The sequence below is a fragment of the Catharus ustulatus genome, chromosome 15 (genome assembly GCF_009819885.2).
Source record: "Catharus ustulatus isolate bCatUst1 chromosome 15, bCatUst1.pri.v2, whole genome shotgun sequence".
NCBI lineage: Eukaryota > Metazoa > Chordata > Aves > Passeriformes > Turdidae > Catharus > Catharus ustulatus.
This window is the reverse complement of record NC_046235.1, coordinates 12,121,911-12,145,041: the sequence shown is the minus strand read 5'-3', so window position 1 is coordinate 12,145,041 and position 23,131 is coordinate 12,121,911. Positions and strand designations below refer to the sequence as shown.

The following is a 23,131-nucleotide window of genomic DNA, read 5'->3' as shown; positions in this document are numbered from 1 at the left end:
GGGACTTTACCACTGAGCCAAGACCTCCGCACATATCGCTGCCAGTACTTCGTTCCTGCTTCAGAAACATCAGCTCCTGCTTGCAGCACCTGTCCCATGCCTCAGCTGGATTCCAGTGTGTGCCATGTGCCTGCATTTGAGGAAATCAGTTTGAACCTCTGAGGGCTGTTATTCTGAGGGAATTGGTACATTTTGGAACTCTACAATTTTGCACACATGAGGTCTCAGGAGTTATTAACATCTTTTTCACTGCTAACAACCACCTCTGCAGTTGAATTTCCCAGCTTAAGGCCTACAATGCATTCCAGAAATAAAATATTAAAAAAAATAAATAAAGCCCGGAAGCAGTGGGAGTAGCATAAAGACTGCTTTTCAAAGTTACATTTTCTAAGGCCCCTTTATCCACTTCTGGTCTGTTTAAATGGACTTTCTGAAACCATAAGAATTGGTAAGACACAGCAGTAGAATTTGAGCCTTAGTAATAGCTGAGCAAAAATTGTGTGTTTGGATGAAAGGAAGGAATCATCTCACTAGGAATGACAATGCTGAACTCTGCTCAGTTCATGCAAATGTATGAAGTCACACCATGTATATTTAATACACTAGCAAAATATTTATTTTATAATGATAAAACAGAAGTGAAGGATTTCTTTTTGGTGTGCACCAGTAATTGTAGTAAAAGAATAAGGGGATTAATGGACTCTTTATACATTTCAATGACAAAAATTCATAAAGGTTAGCATCAAATTCAACTGTTTTCCATTTACAAGCATAAAACTTACCATAATACCCCCCAAACACATATATAAAGAATTATAGTTTTAAAATCTATAAAAAGTAAAAAATATACAGTCAGAAGATCTAACTCTTATTCAAATCTTTAATATAAAATTGTAAACATTTATTTACACAAAGGAAATGTGTATAACAAAATTTTGAGCACCCTTTTCAATTGGATCGTGGTTTTTGGAAGGCAGTGGATGTTGCACAGTGACACTCTCACCTTGCCTGCCCAACCAAAACCGCAGTTTATAAATAAAGCCATGGGCGGCCGGCTGGGTTCAGTTCAGGGGAGATTGGTTTTATTGCTCTGAAGCTGCAGCAAATGGAAAGCCCGAGTGCAGACACAGACAGTGACACATTTCAGGGCACCAGGGCAGAGCCCAGCCCTGCCCATGCACCCACGAACATCAGAACTGTATTTTCATTTCCATTGAACTGTTCCAACCTTGTCCCAGCGGCACTGCGCTCCCAACGCTCCGACTGTGCTCCGTGCACAGGGACCAAGGCCAGGGCCAGGGGCTGTTTGGATCCTGTTCACACATGGACACCAATGGGCATTATAAGCCAGTTTGTCTAGAATCACACCATTTTACTCCAACAGCACCATGAAAAGGTCCTGTTGTCAAACCCAGATACCTTCCTGAACAAACCCTCTGGTCAAGCAGAGCAATATCCACCTTAGCTTCCAGAAACAGAGGAGGAAAGAGCACACCTGCATTTTCCTGGACATTTCGCTGGATTGCCTTTTTGGTAGTAATAATGCAAACGGCAGATGTTCTTTTCCTCCAATTAAGAAATCACACAACTGGATGGATTGTATTTTGACTTATTCAGAACAAAGTCTGTGTGCAAAATCTACTGGAAAATAGAGCAGATTTCACCACAGCCTAAACAGGGAGAAAGAAAAGCTGAATCCTACTACCCTGTTATTTCTGTCAAGTGTTTGTGAGGGGGAGGAAAACACAGTGACATGGAAGGATGTCACTTGAAATTGAGGTCCCAAGCACCCCCAACAGGAAGGGAAGGCACACTGGTGCAAAGTTAACCCTTAAAATTAAAAATACAGCAAACACTCCTTCCCCTGCCATTGCTAGTTTATATCTATACTCTTCTAATGACGCTTACCTTGGACCAGTTTTTGGTTTAACTTAATAGTAAACCAAGCTCACTAGCTCTTTCCTTAGATTGCCAGTATGAGAAAAGCTAGCATCAGTTATTTGCATCTCAACTACTTATTCTAGAAAATATCAGAAGTGTCGACAACCAAAGTCACCAACACCTTCATCTTCCCATCCAAAGACAATCTTTATGTTACCTTTTCAAAAGCTCTAGGAGGGTTTAAGTCTGCTTCAGTGAAGTTTTATCCACTATTCAAAGGTGGGATCCACTGATCAATGCACATCTTTCATCAACAGTTCAACATGATAAAACAGTAAATCTGATCAACAGAGCGGAATTCATCCACACTAGCTAAGTGTGCTGGACAAACCATGTTCCATGCATATTTGGAAAGGGTTAAAGTATTAGTGTTAACAAAGCAGTTTTCAAAGTGCAAATTGTCTCATAAAGGAGCTGCAGATAGAGTAAAATATTTTCCTTCTTTGAAACCAATGATATCTTTCACTTCCCTTCACCCCCTCTGGAAAAAACCCTCTGTCACAATTCTGCAACGAAGAAAACTCCTGGAGAAGCCAGTCTGTGTTGAAGGCAATTGCTTTTAAATCACAATGCTGGGTTTGGTTAGAAAGTCTAGAGGAGTTTTCCAAGAAAGCGGATTTAGAAAGGGAAGAGGTATTTGTGCATTTAGAACAAAAGCTTTCAACTTTATTTTCATTTTAAAATAAATGTTAAGGCAAGGTGGTTTGTTGGTGGATAAGGGATTTTTTTGGTAGAGAGTAAGGACTTTGGAACATTGATTGTTCCCATTATGGTTTTTGTCCTTTCTGGGACCAACCCCAACATATGGATAAGAGGTCTCCTTGGGCTGAGCTGAAGAACAGCATCTGCTTCAAGGGATATTAAAAACATAAATCCACCAGTCTACAGAAAGATTATCAAACTTGTAAGCCAGCATTTTAAAAACAAAGCATTTAAAGGGGCAGACTTCCACACTGGAGCAACCCTGATACAAGTATTCTCCCAGGCTGCCTGTGCTATTATTGCTAATAAGGACTTTCCACATCCCAGACAAATTCCTTTTTCCTCATTTTTATCCTGAAGTGACAAAGTCTTGTGCTCATTGCTAACTTTGGGGGATGAACTGATCTCAAAAGTTAGTTTTACTTTTTACAACAAAGAAAACTAGATGAACTGTCATGAAGCAAAGCCTTCATTTAAATACAGCTACCTTTGGAAATAAGTTATGAAGAAACAGGTGCAAAGTAAATGGCTTTACAATTCATGTTAAACCTACTATAGTTTAAAAGTTCTCCCATAAGAAATTCCCCCTTTAAACACAGCAAGGTACAAGCCAAGAACTGTGCCTCTCTACAACAGAGTGCAAACTGCAGCTTAAAAGACTACAATCTATGAAGATGACTATCTAGACTAACTGGCCAGGTTTTAATACTTTCTCTCATCTATTACCAGCATCTAGAAATATTTACTGTGAAATATCACTTGCTTACTGAGAGTACAGGCACATGCTTCAGCAATGGGGAAAAGAAACAATTCCAAACATTTTGCAAGCATACTCAGGTGCATACAGCCTCTTCTCAAACAAAAATCAGAAGTTGATGGACAGTACTATAACAGCATGTCAAGCTATGAACAAATAATTATTGCAAGTAATAGCTGCAGACTAAGCCCTAAACACAATTTGTGCAACTATTTGCGTTCTTTCTGCACTATTTCTGAGGAATTTTTGTTTCGTTTTTAAATAATTAAAATATTTAGTCTTAGAACACTGCAAGTGAGATTTCTGGAAGGCTGGCTAGGACACAGTATTTTTTGACCTGTTCAAGTGCGCAGCTCCTCAGAGACCGCAGTCAAAGCGCACTCCTCCTGCAGACCTGCTTGGTGCGCCGTGACCATGTGTCAACACTCACTGAGAAGCAGCTCCAGTCTTTTTCCCAACCATTTACTTCTAATGCCTGCAAGTCTCCTCAATGCCACAGGTTTTTTGGTCCAAGAGTTGTTTATATCTCATGAAATAATTAAAAAAAGTAGAGCCCCCCCACCCCATTTTAATGAGTTCCTAACAACTCATCCAAATCGTTCATCCACTCCTCTGAAGTCCTGTTTTTCAGCAAAGAGTCTATCAGATCTGTGTCACCAGTTAAGTTCTGAAGTCCATTATTGCCTGACTGGCCGCTGTAGGCAAAAGGCAGCTCCTGACTGGTCGTCCTCACAGGGTACCCTTGGCTACAGTGCAGGTTTCCTCTGTTGGGAATTTGCTGATTTGGGTTCTGGTTGAAAGCATTCAGGTCTGGAACAGTCTGGTTCATGCCAGGCAAGACTTGCTGTGAGGGTACCTGCTGCTGTGCGGGTGGGTTTGTCCGCGGCTGTGCTCCCAGAGAGGATGACAGCATCTGCCCAGAGACGGCAGCGTTCATCGAGCTCATGGGCCTGCTGGTGCTTAGGCTTACCTGAGGCATTCCCTGGGCAAACTGCTGGTTGGACATCTTTAGATGTGTTTGCTGCATATGGAAAGAGGAGTTGGCAGTAAATGGTCCTAAGCCACTGTTTGCTTGTGTCTGGTTGTTAATATTAGGGATACCTTGGTGTTGCCAAGATGGATTTTGAGCCCCCATAGCAGCTGGTACTCTTGCCATCTGTGGCTTAGATAAGGTTGGATTCAGTGCACCTTTGTTGTGCTGCTGAGAAATACTAGAGTTTGGTAAGGTGTTCTGCCCGTAGGCAGCAGGAACAGCAGCGCCCTGGCCCAAGCTGCCCTGTCTCTGCATCGGGGTCTGTCCATTGGCACTCGGAGCCGTGTGCTGCGGAACCATCTGCGTCATGCCAGGCGCCAGGTTGTACAGCCCCCCCCGCTGCATGTTCTGCATGCCGGGGTACTGGGACACCCCCCGCTCCTGCTGGCTGGAGCCCGACTGCAGGGGAGCAACAGGAGCGTGTCCAGGTCCCATCTGAATCATGTTCTGGCTCTGAGGAAACATCCGGGGACTACCAGAGCTCGACTGTCCCAAATTACTGACCCCGGGCATGGCTGAAGATGACCCTGAAAGACAAAGAAATATTTTGCACATTAAACATCTCAGGTTCAACCAGAGTCAAGCAGGCTTGTAGGCACAATAACCCAGAAGAGAGGTGCAACTACATTTGTATAAACTGACCTCTGCAAGCACCACAGAGAGCAGGAGTTTAATTAAAGAGGGTCAACTGTTGCTCCAGTTAGCACCTCCACCTTGATCTCAAACACAGATAGGCCAATGTCCTAAAAATATCTGAATACCACTTCTAAGAGTACAGCATCATTAATTTACAAAAAATTATGACTTGAAAGGTAGGACTCTGATATTTCTTTGTGAACAAAGGTAAACACATATACTTTGAAGTGCATGCACAATTTATTAAGCTGTTAAAAAATACCTCTTAGTGCACACACAAATACACACAGTCATTCCATGCATACACAAGAGTGCATTTCTTATCATACAACTGTAGGTTTGCCACATGCATTTTTCCAACTCCAAGAATATCTTCTATTTATGTCATATAGAAATATCTAATTCAGAAATTTTTGGTCAAGTATCTTTTGGATTTCCACAGTGAAGTGTTCACTATGTTAATATGCGGTGCTGATAGCCAAGCAAAGTGATTGGCAAAAATGTCTTCTCAGCAAACCAAATATAGTCCTTTGTTATTGCAAATTCTGAGCTTAAAATTCCTTCTTGTAGAAGAAACAGCCTCCTATTTGAAGCAAAATAAGCAGAAAAGCTCTGTGAAGTGTAGTGCCTGTAACACCCCCCCACTCCTTACAGTCAACCACGGGAAACCTACCTGTGCTAATAATTTCTCTACTTTCAAAACCAAAAGTCAGTTGTTGAACTTTTTCATATTTTATGATAGCTTAGGAATACTGGCTCTCCACTATTACTAACATTGTATTTGAATAGAAACAGAATTATGAAAAATAAATTCAAATAGAATTCAAATTATATTGAATGAATTATCAACAAAGCACATAATAAAAACATCAGTGTCGAGGGAATGGATGGGTGGGGGAAGAGTCTTACTGTGACAATATTTACAATGAGGAAATAGCACACATATCAGGATTTAAGGTGCAAAAAATAGTTATAATCATCATTACAAGGAAAAAATATTTTTAATCTACTGATGTTCATTATAGCAAAACCTACTCTAACAGTTGTATGCCTATCTTTCTGTAGAAAAGTGGCAAGATAAAAAAGTATTTCAGTGCAATATATGAAGGATGCTACTGATCCCTGTGTTAGCACACAATCCTTTTGTACTGGCATTGAGTTTTTTCAGTTAAGTAACAAAACCCAGCTGTAACTGCACTTGACACTGCACAGGCACGAACACTGTCAGGGTGAGAGTATTACATTTCCATTTGCATCTTCCCTCTTCAGTATTTTTTTCTACAGGAGCATGGAGAGTAAGAAAACAAAACAAAGGGAAATTTCCTTGCACTCTAAAAAAGACAGGTGGCTTCTTGATGCTTCATCAAGTAACAGTTTTTAAGGTAAAAAGATGAGCTTTTACTACTTTCTAGTTCTTCCACATTTTTGAAGTCATTCAAGCTGAGCAGTTACAACATCTTTCATTTACCAGAATTAATACATTACAAACATACTAAGCTGCTTCCCATACAAAAACCCCCACATAAGACACTTAACATGTAATGACAATAATTCAAACTGTACTCCCTTTTAAGGGCAGCAAGGATGAAAATGTTAGAAACTTTTAAACTCATCCTAGAGATGAGAGAAATAATACACCACTTATTTTTCTTTAATGAGGGCCTGTGATAAATACAGGCAGTAGTGATGTCAGGCTTCAGGAAAAAACCCTCTGAATCTTAATATATCAGAGAGAATTTCCCACCTGCACAATGAAATAAAAGTATAAAAAGGCCCCACAGAACAATGAAGGTACCTAAAAATTTTACTCATTTTCCAAATAACATTAGGAATCAGAAGCTTAAGTTGTCCCAGATACCTGTGACCAGGGAAGTTGTTAATTTGCAAACGAATCAGAGTATAGGTTAAGAGCTTTTAAGGCAGAGTGACATGCAATAAATTAATTAAGAGCTATCCAATCCAGGAAATTTGAAGACATCAAGTTTTTCACTCCTGCTATTTTTTCTGCTTTTATTTCAATTGCCATGTTTACTGACCTGTGAACTGTCCAACCTGCTGCTGGTATGGATTCTGTGGCTGATCCTGGTACTGGGGAGGAGGCCGTGTCAGATGCCGCTGCAGCTGCTGCTCCTGCCGCTGTTTCTCCTAAGAAAGGTCCAATGAAAGATAATTTGAAAACAGATCAAGCTTTTTCCAAGGGCTATCATGGATACAAACAAGCTGTCTGAATACTTCTATGCACAGCTGGTAAACAAAGGGGGTCCTGCAGCCCTACAGTAATTTCAGACTTTGTTCTCAAACACAGCCAGTTTAATCTAATGAGTGATGGGACCAGGATCTCAGAGACAACAGCATGCACTACAAGAGTTACTGCAGTGCATGTCTGAAGCCTTTCAAGGATTGAAAATCTGAGCTATTAGTCTCCTAATCAGTAACACAATCAACAGGCATTTTTAGCAATACTCTAAAGACAAAAAGAGGTATAGATACAAAAAAAGCAAAAGTGAGTGTATAAAAAAACCGCCCCACACTAACTTTTTTGGTCTTTATTTCCAAATCAATGTATTTTAGAGCCCTCTTTAGAAATCAATAAAAGGGCAAGTCAGAAACAGCAAAAACTGAACATGTAAATATTTTCTAGTCCTTGTCTGTGAATGTGAAATGATACACACAAATCCATATTCCCATATATCACAGGTTTTCCTAGAAGATTATGGAAAACTGCAGAATTAAGTCCACAATAGAAATCGTACAAGTTTTGCAACCATTGTTTCAAACCACTTTCTTAGCAATGCACTGATCAACTGAAACAAACCCTACTCATGACACAAAATAATGTGCCTTTTTAAAATAAAAGCAGATTCAACCCATACCTATTTTATGATCAAACCATTTGAAAAATAAACCAAGCAAATCTTCTATTAGGAAACTTTGGGGGAAAATGAAATTTAAAGTCTTGAGGGGAATGTAGATGTAGTGACAGTAGACTCAGATTCTGACAGTGTTAACAGTCAACTGACTGCTTTTACAATATGAAATGTATCAGGCACAGCATTTCTGTCTCTTCTTCCTCAGACACCTTCTGCCAGACTGAAATTCTGACATAACCAATTAGTGATACAATGCACAACTACCTACTTATCCAAAAAGTTACACAGAGCCCAGCAGGGGACAGAAATTCCCTGCCAGGCGTGTTGGGGTAGAGACCCAAGGCAGCCGCCCTCACAAGAGCCTGGTGCAGTGTAACAAACAGCAGATACACATCGCTGCAAGCTGTTGAGACATGCACAGGAATGAAGCGGGCAGGCTGCCCCACAGAGGCCCTGCTGCTTGCAGGACCAGTCAGACCTGAAAGAGGCTGACCACGGAAGCCAACAAGAGATGCCACAGCTCTGAGAGAAACTAGGATCTGCAGAACCTGGTTTGTGGAAAAAAAATTAAAAATACGCAGAATACCAAGTGAAAATACAAATTTACAGTAGCAGGGAATGGCACTGGAACTACCTGAAACTACAGGTCTTCTGAAAAGCAGATACCACCAGATTCAGAAATCTTTTTGTAAAACTGCATCCAGTATCATTTGTATCCAAAGAAATAAATATCAAATCAGAATGCTGACAAGACCTAGTTTAACTAGGCAGCACAAGGCCAATAAATGTGGCAAATGCAGTATCTGAAGCTGTTCAGCTCTAAGGCAAAGCCATTCCTTATTTGGGACCAGGGTCCCAGCATCCCTCTAAAAAAATGGAAATTACAGAAGTTAGTTGTAGTTACCATAACTAGGACATGAATGAAGTTTTTCCATAATGCTGGTATTTACTCCAGCAACATGTCCTGGCAAAGCAGAAGCAAATAGATAGGAAAAAAATATTTCAATGCTGTATTTGCTGTGTTTGAGATATGCTACTTATCACCTCCCCACTGTTCAGAGAGATCTGACACCTGTTAGGTCCATTATTGTCCTAAAGAAACCTACTGAGCCACAGCTCTAAGAGCTCTAACAAAGTTGTAATAATCACCATCCACCAGACATGCAAAAGCACAAGCAGGACGTCACACCCCATATTTCCTTTATCCCCACCTGCTCTCAAAGAATAGCTGTTTGTTAACATTTTGGAGAGTAATGATGGCTCATCTCTGATGTTTGATATTAACATACAAATCAACAAAGACTGATTGATTTACTAAAAAGTATTCTAAGCTTACAGATCACATAACTCAGAGAGAAGATGTCATTTTATTCATGACTTGGGCATTTTCTTTCAGTCTTTAATAATATAATTCCCTGACAGTATTCCCTTAGTCCAAATTGTTTTAACCCAAATACCAACACTCATACACTGTCACACTGCCACAAAACATACACTGTGTTTTGTCTACATCAGCTCCAGAACTGAGGGGGGTTTTCTGTCATCTCTACTGAGACCTCAGTTTTATCAGGATGTCTCCAGGTGATAAAAGAGCCATTGGCTAGGACTTGGCACAGCCATAGCTCCACAATCCTGCATATTCTACTAAAACCTCTCCCTAAAGAGGGTTTATAAGAAGGCTGGAGGGGGAAGGTGTCTCAAAATGACATGAAGTGATGGAGCAAGGGGGAATCAAGAACTCCATCTGAAGGAGGTTAGGTTCAGATTAGGTATTAGGAAGAAATCATTCACTGTGAGTGTGGTGAGGCACTGGAACAGGTTGCCCAGAGAAGCTGTGGCTGCCCCATCCCTGGAAATGGGGGGATTCAAGGCCAGGCTGGATGGAGCTTGGAGCAACCTGGTCTAGTGGAAGGTGACTCTGCCCATGGCAGAGGAGTTGGAATTGAGATGACTTTTCAGGTCCTTCCCAACCAAACTATTCTCTGATTCTAAAACATCAAATGCTATTTCATGCACCAAAGCAAAGCAGCACAAATTAAAAAAAACAGATAGCTGGCCCTTCTCACCTGTTCTGCCAGCAAATGCTGCTGCCTCTGTTCCATGAGGAATTGCTGCTTCTGTTGCTCCATGAGCAGGTGTTTTTGTTGCTGCTCTCTCTGCTTCTGCTGGTCCATCAGCATCTGGTGTTGCTTCATCACTGCTGCTTGCTGCTGATAAGCTGAGTTGCTGTGGTTACCTGCCATGGAGACATTTGGAGCCTGGGCACCCACCCCAGGGCCCGAGACAGAAACAGGAACACGAGGAACCGTAGGAGCAGGGTTCTGATCCTGCAGAACACAGGAAAAGTGACAAAAGTTACAGAAATGCAGTAACTTCACCTGTGAAGCTGCTTATGGAAGTTCAGCTAATTAAAGACAGCCAAACACCCATGGTCTACAGCACCAGACACAGAACTGCCAGTTTGCAGCTAGGGTCAGAAGCTCCACTACATTTAGGAGTACAGCCTTTAACTTCAGTCTCACAGTACTTCCCAATTTCCAGCTCAAACAGGTGAGTATAGCTCTAATTGCTTTTTTTCAGGCAGTTACAAACTGCACTTCAAACACTCCAGCTTCAGTTTACTTTGGTAGCAGTTTTTCAAATGCTACATTTTGTATTTTCATTAATCCAAAACATTTATTTAAATCCTGCCTCTTCTGTCAACATTTCATTCTGCAAGTGTTTATGTCTCCCATCCTAAAGTTGCTTTATTTTAATATCAGAGAATTTAATATTTGCAGGCAAAGGGGAGAAGGTTTCCAGTGGTCAAAATGGGTCTTAAAGCATTTTTCCAGCAATCCAACCACTGTCATACACCACAGACAAAAATACTACTAGAGATAAGTCTGATAATATTACTTTTTCTTAAGTCTGCATTTTTTGGCTTTTTTTTTTTTTGAGACTGGAACTCGGCATAAGCAAAAAAAACCATGGAACAATTACCATTGAAGATCTAATACTGCCCTCTTAGTACCAGCAAATCCCTATAAAATTTCACAGTTTTCATCATTTTAAAGCACGGTTCAGCCTCATCTCTAATTACATGAACAAATGTTATGTTCAAGTTAAGCGTTCAACTAATGCATTTGGCTGTTGGCTCTCACTTTGCAGTTTCATATTGAATCATGAGCCAAATACAAGGAATGCTGTGCTAAGCTGTTCTGTGTGCAAACTTCTGAGAAATTCTCCCAAAGCTTTCATTGGTATTTCTGTTAGTTCAATGCAAGTGTGGCAGTGTAGATGCAATGCAACCCTTATGGTTTCCAGGGAGGGGAAGATGTGACAAACAATCATCTCTACCCTTCTTCTTCTTCCATCAAAAGGTTGTTAGACTGCTGCTACTGCCAGCTTTCAAAGAGATTCATTTTTTTTATGAAGCACACAATGATCTCAAATTTCTATTTGTACACCGGTGTGGTCTTTATCACAGACTAATCAAAGCTTTTTCACAGGTTTTCTGTTTTGTTGAGGGAACATATGACTAGAATTGGATCTCAAACAGCTTTTGCTGGAGGAACTTTAATCCTTGTAACAAATACCTTTTTTCCGACAAGCCCTCTTGTATGTGCATTGCAGGTACATGTTACAGAATCCCACTGAGTCTACACTTCCACCCACTACAGAAATTTTCACCTGCAGCATACCTGTAGTAAATGTTCTATATAAGGCAAAGGAGCACCATCTGGAATTTTCTGTTACAGGAAAACTTGAAGCATATGCTTCAAGCAAACAAACATTACCATTATTCATTCTTAATGATATATTTCTCTGTTATGCAATGCTTCGCCAATGCCCAGAGACTTAACCAATAAAAATCCATAGAACTGAAAGGCTCCATGGAACACCCAAGAAATCAGGAATGCAGCCCCCACTTCCACCTCTCTGCAAAAGTAGGTCTTTTAATAGTAAGCCAACTGTGACACAAGTAGGGACCAAAACCAAGGTAAAGAAATCAAAGCTTCTTTGAGAACAGTGTGTAACACTACAGTTTTATACGAGTTATTTTAGTCAAAAGTTTACAAAGCATCTATTTATCTTTGTAAGTAGAAGCTTCTGTGAAGCACGACATAATTTGTTGCCCACAAAGTATATTAAGCTGGAAATCACAAGTTACATGACCTAGAACCCAGTATTAAAAAACTGTCCCCAGAGGAAAAAAAACCTCATGATTCTTGTCTAAGATTCTTCTCTTTAAAATCAATGAAAACATTTGAAACTGTATCAAGGACTCTGCACTCCAGCCTTACCTATACAACAACCTTAAATCTGCTACTAAGCAAAGGTAATTCAGGACATTCACCTGACCATGTGGGAGTCGGTAGGTGATGTTTCCAGACTTGGGTTTCAACAGGATCATCCCATTTTGGTCGTCACCTACGTGGGACAGTGGTGGCTGCTGGCGCTGTTGGATGTATGCCAGCATGGGAGCCTTGTTCTGCCCAGGCACTGCCACCCCCTGCTCACACTCTGCTTTGTAATGGGAAAGAGGTTTGGTGTTCCCATAGTCCAGCATAGAGCCTTGACTATTCACAGGGTTCTGGTTCAAGCTGTTTTGCTGATGACCCAAAATGTTCACATGATAATTGCCTCCAGCTCTCGGTGAGCTTTTATTTCCCAAATTAGGCATCATGAGTTTCTGATTGTTGAAATCTGGCTGATAAACTGATGGGCTAGTAGGATTTTCCATGGTATATGGGACAGCCAGTGGACTATGGGAAGACCCAGACTGTTGCCACGTTGACATCTGATTTGTTTGGTGGACTTGTGAAGTTTGTTGCTGGTTCTGCAACATCTGATCTCTCTTCTGCTTGGCAGCAATCTGCTGAAGTTGATGAGCAGAAGACATTTCTTTGGCACTTGCTGCACACTTCCCAGGTAACAACACAGGCCTCTGGATGTTCTGAGAGTGGTTTGATGCTTGCATCATGGGCTGATTAGGATTTTCAGTCATTGACTGACTGGAAGGCTGGAACATAGCCTGAGAACTACTAACTGTTGTAGAAGCGGCACTTACAGGCACAGAAGGAGCACCAATAAATGCTGAACCTGAAGAAGTGGATCTAACCTGGGGAGACCCCAGCTGTTCTTGTTCAAAGGGTGCTGGGGAAAACTCAGTCTTTATGTTAATATCTTGTGGCAATGGAGTCTGTGCAGCTGAATTTGAAGAATCTGCATCTTTTTTGTCTTCAAAGTCATCATTAAAGAGATCCTTCATGTCTTCATCGGGTACTGATCTATTGAGCTCCTCAATAAGTTCCTTCCACTCTTGCTCATTTAGATTAAGATCAGGCATCAGGTTATTCTGAGATATAGAACCCCCTGCTACAGGATTCATGCAGGGAAGCTCATCTACAGGCTCCTGCTTCAGCTCTTTGTTCAAACTCAGAGGAAATGAATCATCAGCATCACCACCTCCATTCATCTGCAGGCTGGAATCTGGAAGACACTTCTTGTTGATGCCATCAAGCCCCATTGGATGTTTGCCATTGAGTTGTAAGGTATCACCAGTACCAGATTTCTTGTCAAGATGATGGAGTGGAGACACAGGGGGCATTCCATTGGAAGAACCACTCACTCCCAGACCATCCTCACGACGCAGTTTCTTGGACACAGAAAACACATCACCATAGCCATTCTGCTGGTCTCCATTCTGAGGGGAAGCAGCACTATCAAGCTTTCTTTTCACAGTCTCATGGAGCTGCTGAAAAAGAAAAGGAATATTTTAGTTATGTTGTTCTATGTTACACAGATCTGGATTTTTATTTCTTACCAGAACACTGTCTTGCTCTGAATAAAACATTTCAGAAAAAAAAAATTTAAAAAATCAAATATCGCATCTTTGTTTTGGTAACATTTTGTTTTACAAGTCAGCACATGAGATGACTTCCTCACCATAATCTCTTAGGGAAATTTTTCAACAAACATGTACTACTTCAAATAGAGACCTCCTTCAGACAAAACTAGAAGCTGCAGTATACTCTGACAACAACAAAGTTGAAAAATGGCTGTGAACTGGAATATGTAATGATTTTTCCTATTCAAAATGAGAAAAATATTAAAGAATGTTGAGAATCAAATTTTGGATGAGAATAAAAACCTGCATTTTATTTCATCTGTCACACAGCATAATTGTTCTATGAGACTGCTTTATAAAAGTCTCACATTTAAATATTTATAAAGCAGTCTCATATTTAAATATTTAGAAAAAATGAGTAATTCTCTTGTGATAATAACTTTTAGAGAAGAACAATGTATATAAATTTTGTACACAATCACACTTTTGGCACTGAAGCAAAACCAATTTGTCACTTAGCGATCATTGCTTCACACTTGCGGAAAATGCAATTCAGAGTTCAGCCAGTCCTATCACAGCAGAGCAAGTTCATTCCTTTCCTCCTTTCTCCTGAAGTATTTGCCAGCTGCTCTGACCAGCAGAGCCCTGAGCAGTTCCACAGTTGGCCTCTCACAGATGGTGAAGGCACAGATTCTCTTTCTCGTGGTGCCACCTAGAAGCCACCAGCAGCTACAGCAGCAGCTTCACAGCCAGAGCCCGAGTGCCTTTGTTCAACTTCTCCTTCCTGCCAGCATTCTTGCAAATATAAAGTTCTTTCTATCGACCTCAAAAGCATCTGAAAACAGAATTCCTGCACACATCAAAGGTGACTATAAACTTTTCCTTCCCTCAGGTGCATTCTGTAAAAAAATCTGAGCTTTGCTGGTGCTGAACGCTCCACCAAGGCAGACAAACCTGTAGGGCAGAGACGCTGCTCCAACAGCACAGGGAGCTTGAAGAGGGAACTGCCATCAGCTCCTGACCTGGGTGAGACACCTGGTACATCTCAGCAGGACACTTGACAGGAATCACCACCAAGACCCGCCCATCTGAGGTGTGGGGTCACTGAACAACAGCCCTCTCAGATGGCAGGAGAGCAGCTCATTAAACAAACCTCAAGTATGATTCTTTTCATATTACCTGCAGTCTTCACAAGGCAGTCCACTAACCACTGGGGAAAACTCTCATCCAAGGAAAAATGGGAAACCTCAAGATCTCAGCATTCAAGAGGCTGTATGTAGGGCCAGCATAAATTATCAGAAGAATTTTGCACACTTGCCTGAGCAACAACATTCTTTGATTTACAGACAGACTGGTTCACAGTTAATTGTTTCTATTTTTTTGGAACCATCTACAGTGAGCTCAACTTTGGAGGGAAAGAAACCCCAGACCATCTGTTTAATTCCTGCACAGGTAACAGCAAAACTCCCATTATTTGTTTAATGCTTGCATAGGAAACAGCAAAGCCTTATTTTTATCTGTGGGACAGACTCAAGCTTCCCTGAAGACTGTGATCTTCTAGATGGCTCATGGAAATAGCAGCAGAGTAGCAAGATCAGCAGAAGACTGAGGAGGATGAGGTAAGGCGCACATTTGGAGAGGAGGCTGGAACTTGAAATCTCTTAATTTGAACATCAGGTCTTCAGCTTGGAGTAGCAGCTCTCTAGTGAATTTTTCAAATACCAACTTGAAAGAATAACAGAAATCTACTTTTTTTGTAAAAAGTACAATCACTTTTTAATTAATTAATTTACTTTTTGCAAAAGTAAAAAAAATGCAAAACAACAGAGAGCAAAAAACCTCAACTCCATCACAACATGTCTTTCGGTGCTTCCCATTGTTTACTTCGTACTCCCACCAGGAAAACTGAAGCTCAAGGTGGATGAGTAACTTGCCCAAGGTTATATGATGAGTCAAATTACTCAAAGTTTGGGAATGGGTCCTCTTTAATTCTAAATAGTTAGGGAAAAAACTCACTCCTTGAAAACTTACATCAAAATAATAACTTCGTTTTGTGAGCTACACTCATGGCAGTCTAGAAAAAGATACAGACCAAGATGTTCAGCACAGGAACTCTCGTATCTCCACGGGTTTTAACAGTCATAACACTCAGATATCTGATCCTTGGAGACATTTTGACTGTAAGTTGCTCAAGACAAAATCCTCCTTTCACCTAAAATTGTATTCCTTTGGTAAAAAAAAGAGAGATTAAGTTCCTCCCCAGTTTGTCTGTGTCTATCCAAATAATCTGGTCTGAAGGGGAAATAATAAGCTGCATGTGAGATACAAGTCAGACTGCAAGCTATCTACATATCAAGCTGCTCCAACAGAGTTCTCAAGGCAAGAAAAACCTGTTCTCTTCTGCCAAAACTCAGGAAAAAACCAACCAACACACAGATGAAGTAAAGCACAGCTTGCTACTCACTAAGAAAACCCCTTCAGCTTTAATCTTCTTTCATTTCCACCCTGTAAGGCACAGTGCTCCTCCAATACGCTGTCCATGGTTTTCTGAGCAGAATCAATCAATTTTATTTGTAACAGTGAGCCAATCATTTCCACTGTCGCAAGATCACATACAGAAGTGTCTTCTCATCTTCTCAGCCTATTCAATTTTGCAACAAAAGATGAACTTTTGAGACCACTGCTATCTAGTTATGCCTAAAAATATTACCCCAAAAGCGTTTATCTGAAGTATTTATAGCAATATAGGAACAGTGAAATGCAGGGAATGTGAGGTGGCCTTGGTCCTCTGGTCCAGGACAGGACAGAGAGTTTGTCAGAGCCACTGAGGGGCCACAGGCTGCACCTCCTCCACACCAACCACCTGAGCTGCATTTTATTCATGTGAGCAGAATGCATGGCTCTCAATGTGGTCACAAACACTTCCTTGGCAGGAGTACACATGCCCAGCCATGCATGCCTCATGCACAGAACACAAGCTGACAAAACCCAGGTGCCATCCACAACAACAAAAGGTCTCCAACACAGCAGCCACTGGCCATGTAACTCATATGTTGACAAGGACACAGGCTGCAATGGCAGGGATGTATGCCCAGGCAAATGACAAAGCTTCCAGCAGAAAACAGAGAGCATTTTGATATATTTAATCTCTGTTTCAAACCCGTCAATTTTACCACAATGATGCTCAGCCCTACTCTGGTCTCACTGCAGGGACAAACTGACTGACTTTGTAAAAGCTGTCCAAAAGCTACTACAAAAGCCCAACAAGAAACCAGAAAAAGCTTAAAAACTTAATCTATTGCTCATCTGTTAGCACTGGCAGGGTTCAAAACTTCAGAGGCCAGGGCAGTGCTCTCTTACTGCCTTCGTGGGAAGGGGCAAGAATCACTGATCCAAACAGTGGTACAAAGTTGTTCTGATTGGTTTTCTTGGGCTTTTTGTTCAGGTTTTTTTTGTTTGTTTGTTTGTTTGGTGTTGGCTATTTTGGTGTGGACTTAATACCTGAAACTAGATTTAGATAATCATCTGAAACCAATGACATTTCAATGCGTTAGAACTTAACAAGCACGAAAGTTTAGTTCACATTGTTTGCCTGAAAGCAAGAAACCCTTTACCATTCAGAACAGCTAAACTGAGGACAGTCAGCTAAAGTCCTCTTGCAAAAATCCAGTACTTTGAGACCTGTAACTGAAGACATACATATATACACAGATATAGATATATATACATAAATACAAACTGTATGCAGGTTTCATTTTCAAAAAACCAAACTACCTCATGAGTATGGCAAAACAGAAACTTCTTAAAAATCTGGTACTCATATTGTGCCTTTCAGGCTCTGTATAATGTTCTTATTTATTTTTTTAAAGCTAGAGATTTAAATAGATTACAGAGATTTAAATATTTTTACAGGATTCAGTAGAACTTTAATTTTTTTTATTTCAAATTATTTTAGCATTTCAACATCAGAATTAAGTCTACAAGGATTTGTCCTGATATACCAGCAAGACAAACATAATACTGGACATTTTCAAAGAAGAAATGCTATATTAGCATAATAAAAAACTAGCTCCAACATGGCTCCTAGCATTCTCACCTAAAGGGGAAACCAAATCAGAATACATCAATTTTTCAGCCATGGAAGTGGCAGTATTGCAGCACAGATAAGCTCCCAGGTACCAGAGCTCACAGTAGGTGCTCTATAGACACAGATTCTCCTCTCCTGCCTCACCAAGGACAGGAGCAATAAACATGACAACTCCTTAAGTTGGAATAACAAGGCAAATACCAGACATTGTAGTGTATGACTTTTAGATAGAAAACATCACATTTTGACTACACACCACAGTAAAAACTCCCCCTTTACTATGCATCTACCCTCAGCTTCCAAAGCTGCATTTCCCCTGCAAGGAAAGCATTTTATTACAAATGTGTTCCTGCATTCCACTGTGCTGTCAGAACCAAACTGCTGGACTCGTTTTAATTTTTACTTTAATTCCAGCAGCCTTTCGTATTTGGGTGACTGCCTGCTGGAGTGAAGAAGGGCTGTGGATAGGCATGTCTATAAATATCCCAAGCCTGCATTAGTCACAAGGGGCAGCTTCTGCTACAGGAATTGTTCTGCTGAATCAAAAAAACTCCTGTGCCTTCAGCTGCAATGCCGGATCCTCCACCTCACTTGAACTCAAACAGCAGCAGCAGCAGCTCAGTCACTCCCAGATCCTTACAACTTAGGAAGCATCACTGCATATCTAACTAATCTGGTAAGGGAAATGTTTCAAACATAAAATAATACCTCACAGAGAATTAAAAGGAGAAAAGAAAAACCTGTCTGAGTTGTTGGGCAACAAACTATCAGACTTGTCAGCAAAAACAAACAATGGTGGCAAGACTACACTGCATCATAGCTAGATATAAATAACATGTAAATAATCTGCTATTTTTGTGGTAAAGCATAATTTCACAATTTAACACCCCTGTACCACAGCTTACACAAAAATGAGGTCTTCTCAACTGTTAGAGTAGCAAACTGAGCTTTGTTAGAGGAACATGATTAACACTTGTCAGTACACTATGGGCAATCTATTCCCTTAAATGTATTACTTTAGGTGTTCCAACCAAGAAACACTGCATTGCTGTCCTTGGACTTAAATTTCATTTAAAACTCTTTACTTGCTTTGCTTAATTTAGTATTTAACTAATATTAATGAAAAATATCTATCACTCCCAAATAAATGCTGCTCTTCAGCTTCAACACAAAGCATTCTCAAGGCAGGCCACTGACTAGACCTTCTGTGCTCATTCCAGAAATACTGTTTGTGGTTTTGTGGCAGTCCTAGACAAAGCAAGCTCTCTGCACAACAACTGCTCTCAGGTGGGGAAAAAAAACCAGTAAGAAACAGGGAGCAGCTCTCCTTCCAAGACACCACATCATAAAACAAGGAGTGGAGATGAAAATTCAGATCTTCATTCTCATTCACATGTCAATGAAACAGCTTCTGTTCAGCTCAGCCATACACTCCTTGTAGTCTATCACAGAAATGTAAGGAAGCCAAACTTTCTTTTGTAGAGAATTTAAACAGCATTATTCAATAAACTTTCATGTATCAGAACCTGGCAGAGAAAAAAACTGTTCTAGGAGACAAGCCCCATCTCTTCCCAACTTCCCTGTTTCTCAAAAATGTAAGATTATCACAGCAAATGTATTATCCAAACATCAAGCATCTTCTACTTTGAACACAGTCTTAATATTGTGATGTTAAACCACAGAAATGGGAAGTAGATATCAACATTTGGATTTCCCATTAAATAATGGTCTGGAAGTTTTTTAGAAGTAGGAAGCTAGAAGATTTCTCAACATTTTCCTCAAATGAAGGACAGGCCTACATGATGCACAAATAATCCAAGGTATTTCTGTATCAGTACTCGCTCAGTTTCAGTAGCTCAAATTTTACAGCTGCTTAGTAAGAAAACAAGGAAGGATCTACCCCTTACTTCTGCCTGCAAGCAAGATCCATCCCACTTCAGGATCTACACAAGAGAAAAGATTAATGGAAGAGAAAATACCTGATTTTGTCCATGTGACAAATCATAGAAGACACTAAGAAGGAAGTAACCATGGTGGATTTACAGAAGGTGCTCTGCAGCACAGCACCTGGCAGTGCCCTCACTGTCCATACTTGGGGCAGTTTCATGTCCTACTACTACAAGACCTCACAAAAGCCTTCGACTTTACAGGAACTGCTCTCTCCTTCAGGGACCAAAATAAATGCTTCATTAACGGTCAACATAAATTACCAATTTCCAAGAGCAGCTTCACACAAAAATCTGGATTGTTGCAGCAGCTAATATAATGCATGTTGCACAGAGCTAGCAACATTCTTTGGAAAGGAATGTGTCCAGGATGTTTTAAAAGATAACTCTGGTATTCATCCAAACTTTACTGAACACTGGAAATCAAGCCCATGTCCTTCCCATTCAAAGCACATGCTTGATCTTGATAATGGCAACCTGATGGGTAGAGGTAAAATACCAACCTAGAGAGCGACCTTCTGGGCCAGAGGAATTAAATTAGCAGCAGAGGTGTTGTTGTTGTTGTGTTTTTTTCCAAGACACGAATTACTAAGCAAACCAACTTTATACCCCAGTAGCGAGGTGATGAATCAGCAGCTGCAATTAAGCTCACAGTCATGGATCCTAGGAAGGAAACAGCAGGCCAGCCCCGAGGAAGAGTCATTCACACACTAAACCCCTCTTCTGTTGTGTAAATTGGCCACTGGCAGCAGCTTCCTGTACAAGGGCTTCCCCAGATGTGCAGTGCACTACAGAACCTGCTGCTGCTGAGAGCCCTCATTATAATGGATGCTAATTAGATCAAATCCACATCCAAAGTGATTTAAGAGAAACAACACTAATGAATTAGAGACATCTTTCTTTTAGAAGATCAATATGAAGTCGTGTGGTGGCAGTTTAAGCAACAGGATTTGACATGCTAAAGAGCCCTGAGTGTAATGAAAATACACATTATTAAGGGGTAGAGCCCCATATGCAAAAAAGCCCAAGAACCCAGCAGGAAATAAACAGAACCCCTCACCAAATTTTTAGATAATAAAAAAAAAAGTTTGAGTAATTTTTGTTTTGACACAGGCTTACATTCAAGATCAGTCAGCTAAACAACAGCTAACTGTAAAGTTTTGTAGAATCAGTGTCAGGAATGCACAAGGTTTCCTCTCTTCCTCAAGTACCCTTTTGTAGCAGCCGTCTGAAGTGTTCTAACTGTGTCACAAGGACCTCAGTCTCCTCAACAGTCAGCAAGTCCTCGACTCCCATAGGTGTATTAGCAAGAACAGAAACAATTCAGTTAAGTAACACTTTCAGTTCATCTTGTAAATACTACAAACTGCACCCAGGCTGCCTAATGCTGGTCACAGTAAAGATGACATTGATAAACCCGGTGCTTCAGTATTTCACATGCCCTGGACACTCAAGCTCTGTGACGATTCTATTTTAAAAACAGTAAATGAGGTTCAAGACAGAGAGCAGTATATCCTCCTTCCTTTCTATTCCAATCAAATACACAGAGCACCCTAAAAATACAATATATTCTATATATTAACCTGGAAATAGTTTAATCCAGCATCCCATTTCAAAGACACTCAGAGCAGTATTGAATCATTTTCATGCAGGCCACCATTTAAAAATACCTGATTTTAAGGCAGACAGGTATTAGGACAGGCAGCCTTTAAGAGGTTATCCTACTAACCTACATTACTGACACATTAGCACACAGCAGTATATTTAAAGGGCCCAGAATAAGTTAGGCAATAGCTATCTTGATATACAAACAGCGCTATGTGAATATGTCCCGACAACCAGAAATGCTAGAGAAGCCAGAGAAACATTAAGATTTTGAGCTAAGCCAGTTTTTAATGGGTGGAGTGGGATTCTCATTGCGTTCACACCCACTAGAGTGAGTGGCAAACAAGCAGCTGCCTTTCCACTGAAATTCTTTCCAATATGTACCAGAATTAACAGACACATTGTCTTCGAACTCGCCCCAGTAATAAGTGTATCCTTATCAAATGACCCCACAAAACCCTGACACCCCAAATTGAGGACATAAGAAAACAAACAAAAATCCAAAGGTACCGCAGTATTAATGCCCCTCTGACTATTTCTGCAGGGGCATTTTAGATTAATTAGCCAGAAATATGATTCATAAAATACTCAGAATGATTTAAGCATCACAGAAATCCTGCCACTACCTCTACCCCACCACGCCGCAGTTTTTAAATACTCTTCCAGCGTGCAGAGGTGACGAGCGAAAACAAATCAGCCCTTATCGGCTCTGTTGTAACACAGCAGACAGGGTACTCTGCAAAGCAGCCCCAACCCCAGCTCTCACCACAGGCCACCACACCGGCCGCCAGAGCTTGCTTTCCTTCCCCCATCGAGCTCCAGAGGTCCCGGTGCCAGCCGGGCACGACCGCCGGTCCCTCCCCGGCCCCAGCACCCGGCCCCGGGCGGCGCTTACCGCGATCAGGGCGCTGCTGCGGCCGTGCTGCTGCTCTCCGCCGGCCGCCTCGCCGTCCAGCCCGTTGGCTCCGCTCCTCTCGGCGCTCCCCGCGGCGGCGGCGGGCGGAGGGGGCGCGGGCGGCGGCGGCGCCGGGGGCGGCTGCCGGTGTTTGCCGGCCCGCTTGGCCTTGGCCTGCAGGCAGCGCTGGTGCAGGGCGAAGGTTTGCTGGCGCTCCAGCTCCAGGCGCTCCGGGGACACGGCCTGGTAGCGGGACTCGCAGGCGCTGTGGTGCCGCCGGCAGAGCTCGATGCGCCGGCGGAGCCGCTCCATCACCGCGCTGTGCCGCGGAACCACGAACTCCGCCATGGGGCAGGGGGGCAGCACCATGGGCCGGGCGGCGAAGGGGCGGCCGCCGCCGCTCACCGGCTGCTCGCTCCGGCGCCCGCCATGGCGGGGCCTCCGCCGCCCCTCCCGCTGGCCTCACCTACGCTCCCCGTCGGGATCGCCCCGGGACTTCCCCCCGCCCGGCCCGGCGCCCGCTCCTCTCCCCTCCGCCCCACTTCCTCCTTCTGCCCCGAGCCCAGCGCCGCTCCGCTGTCCCGCTCTCCCTGGGCCTTGCCCGCCCCGCGGGGCCCGGCGGAGCCCGCCGCGCTCCCCTCGCCGCCGCCTTCAGGCGCGGGCCGGCCCGGACCCCCGGCCCCCCATTGTTGTCCGCGCCGCCGCCATCTTGAAATTGTTTTTCCCCTCCAGAGCCGAGTTGAGAATAAATGGGCGGAGTTTCCTGGGTGGGGGCTACGTCACGGCGCGCGGCGCGTCACGAGTCGTGAGCGACGCCCCCCGCAGC

At 42.2% G+C, this 23,131-nt stretch overlaps 1 protein-coding gene across 1 annotated transcript; it reads right to left on the bottom strand.

Annotated features, from left to right (window-relative positions):
• Positions 1-589: 589 nt before the first annotated feature.
• MAML1 (mastermind like transcriptional coactivator 1) lies at positions 590-22,681 on the bottom strand. Its single transcript, XM_033073368.2, has 5 exons — positions 22,306-22,681; positions 12,279-13,679; positions 10,006-10,266; positions 7,106-7,214; positions 590-4,960 (listed from the first exon to the last, which is right to left on the bottom strand). Exons 1-5 carry the CDS (start codon positions 22,672-22,674, stop codon positions 3,969-3,971), a joined length of 3,132 nt encoding a protein of 1,043 aa, XP_032929259.1. The 5' UTR covers positions 22,675-22,681; the 3' UTR covers positions 590-3,968.
• Positions 22,682-23,131: the final 450 nt, after the last annotated feature.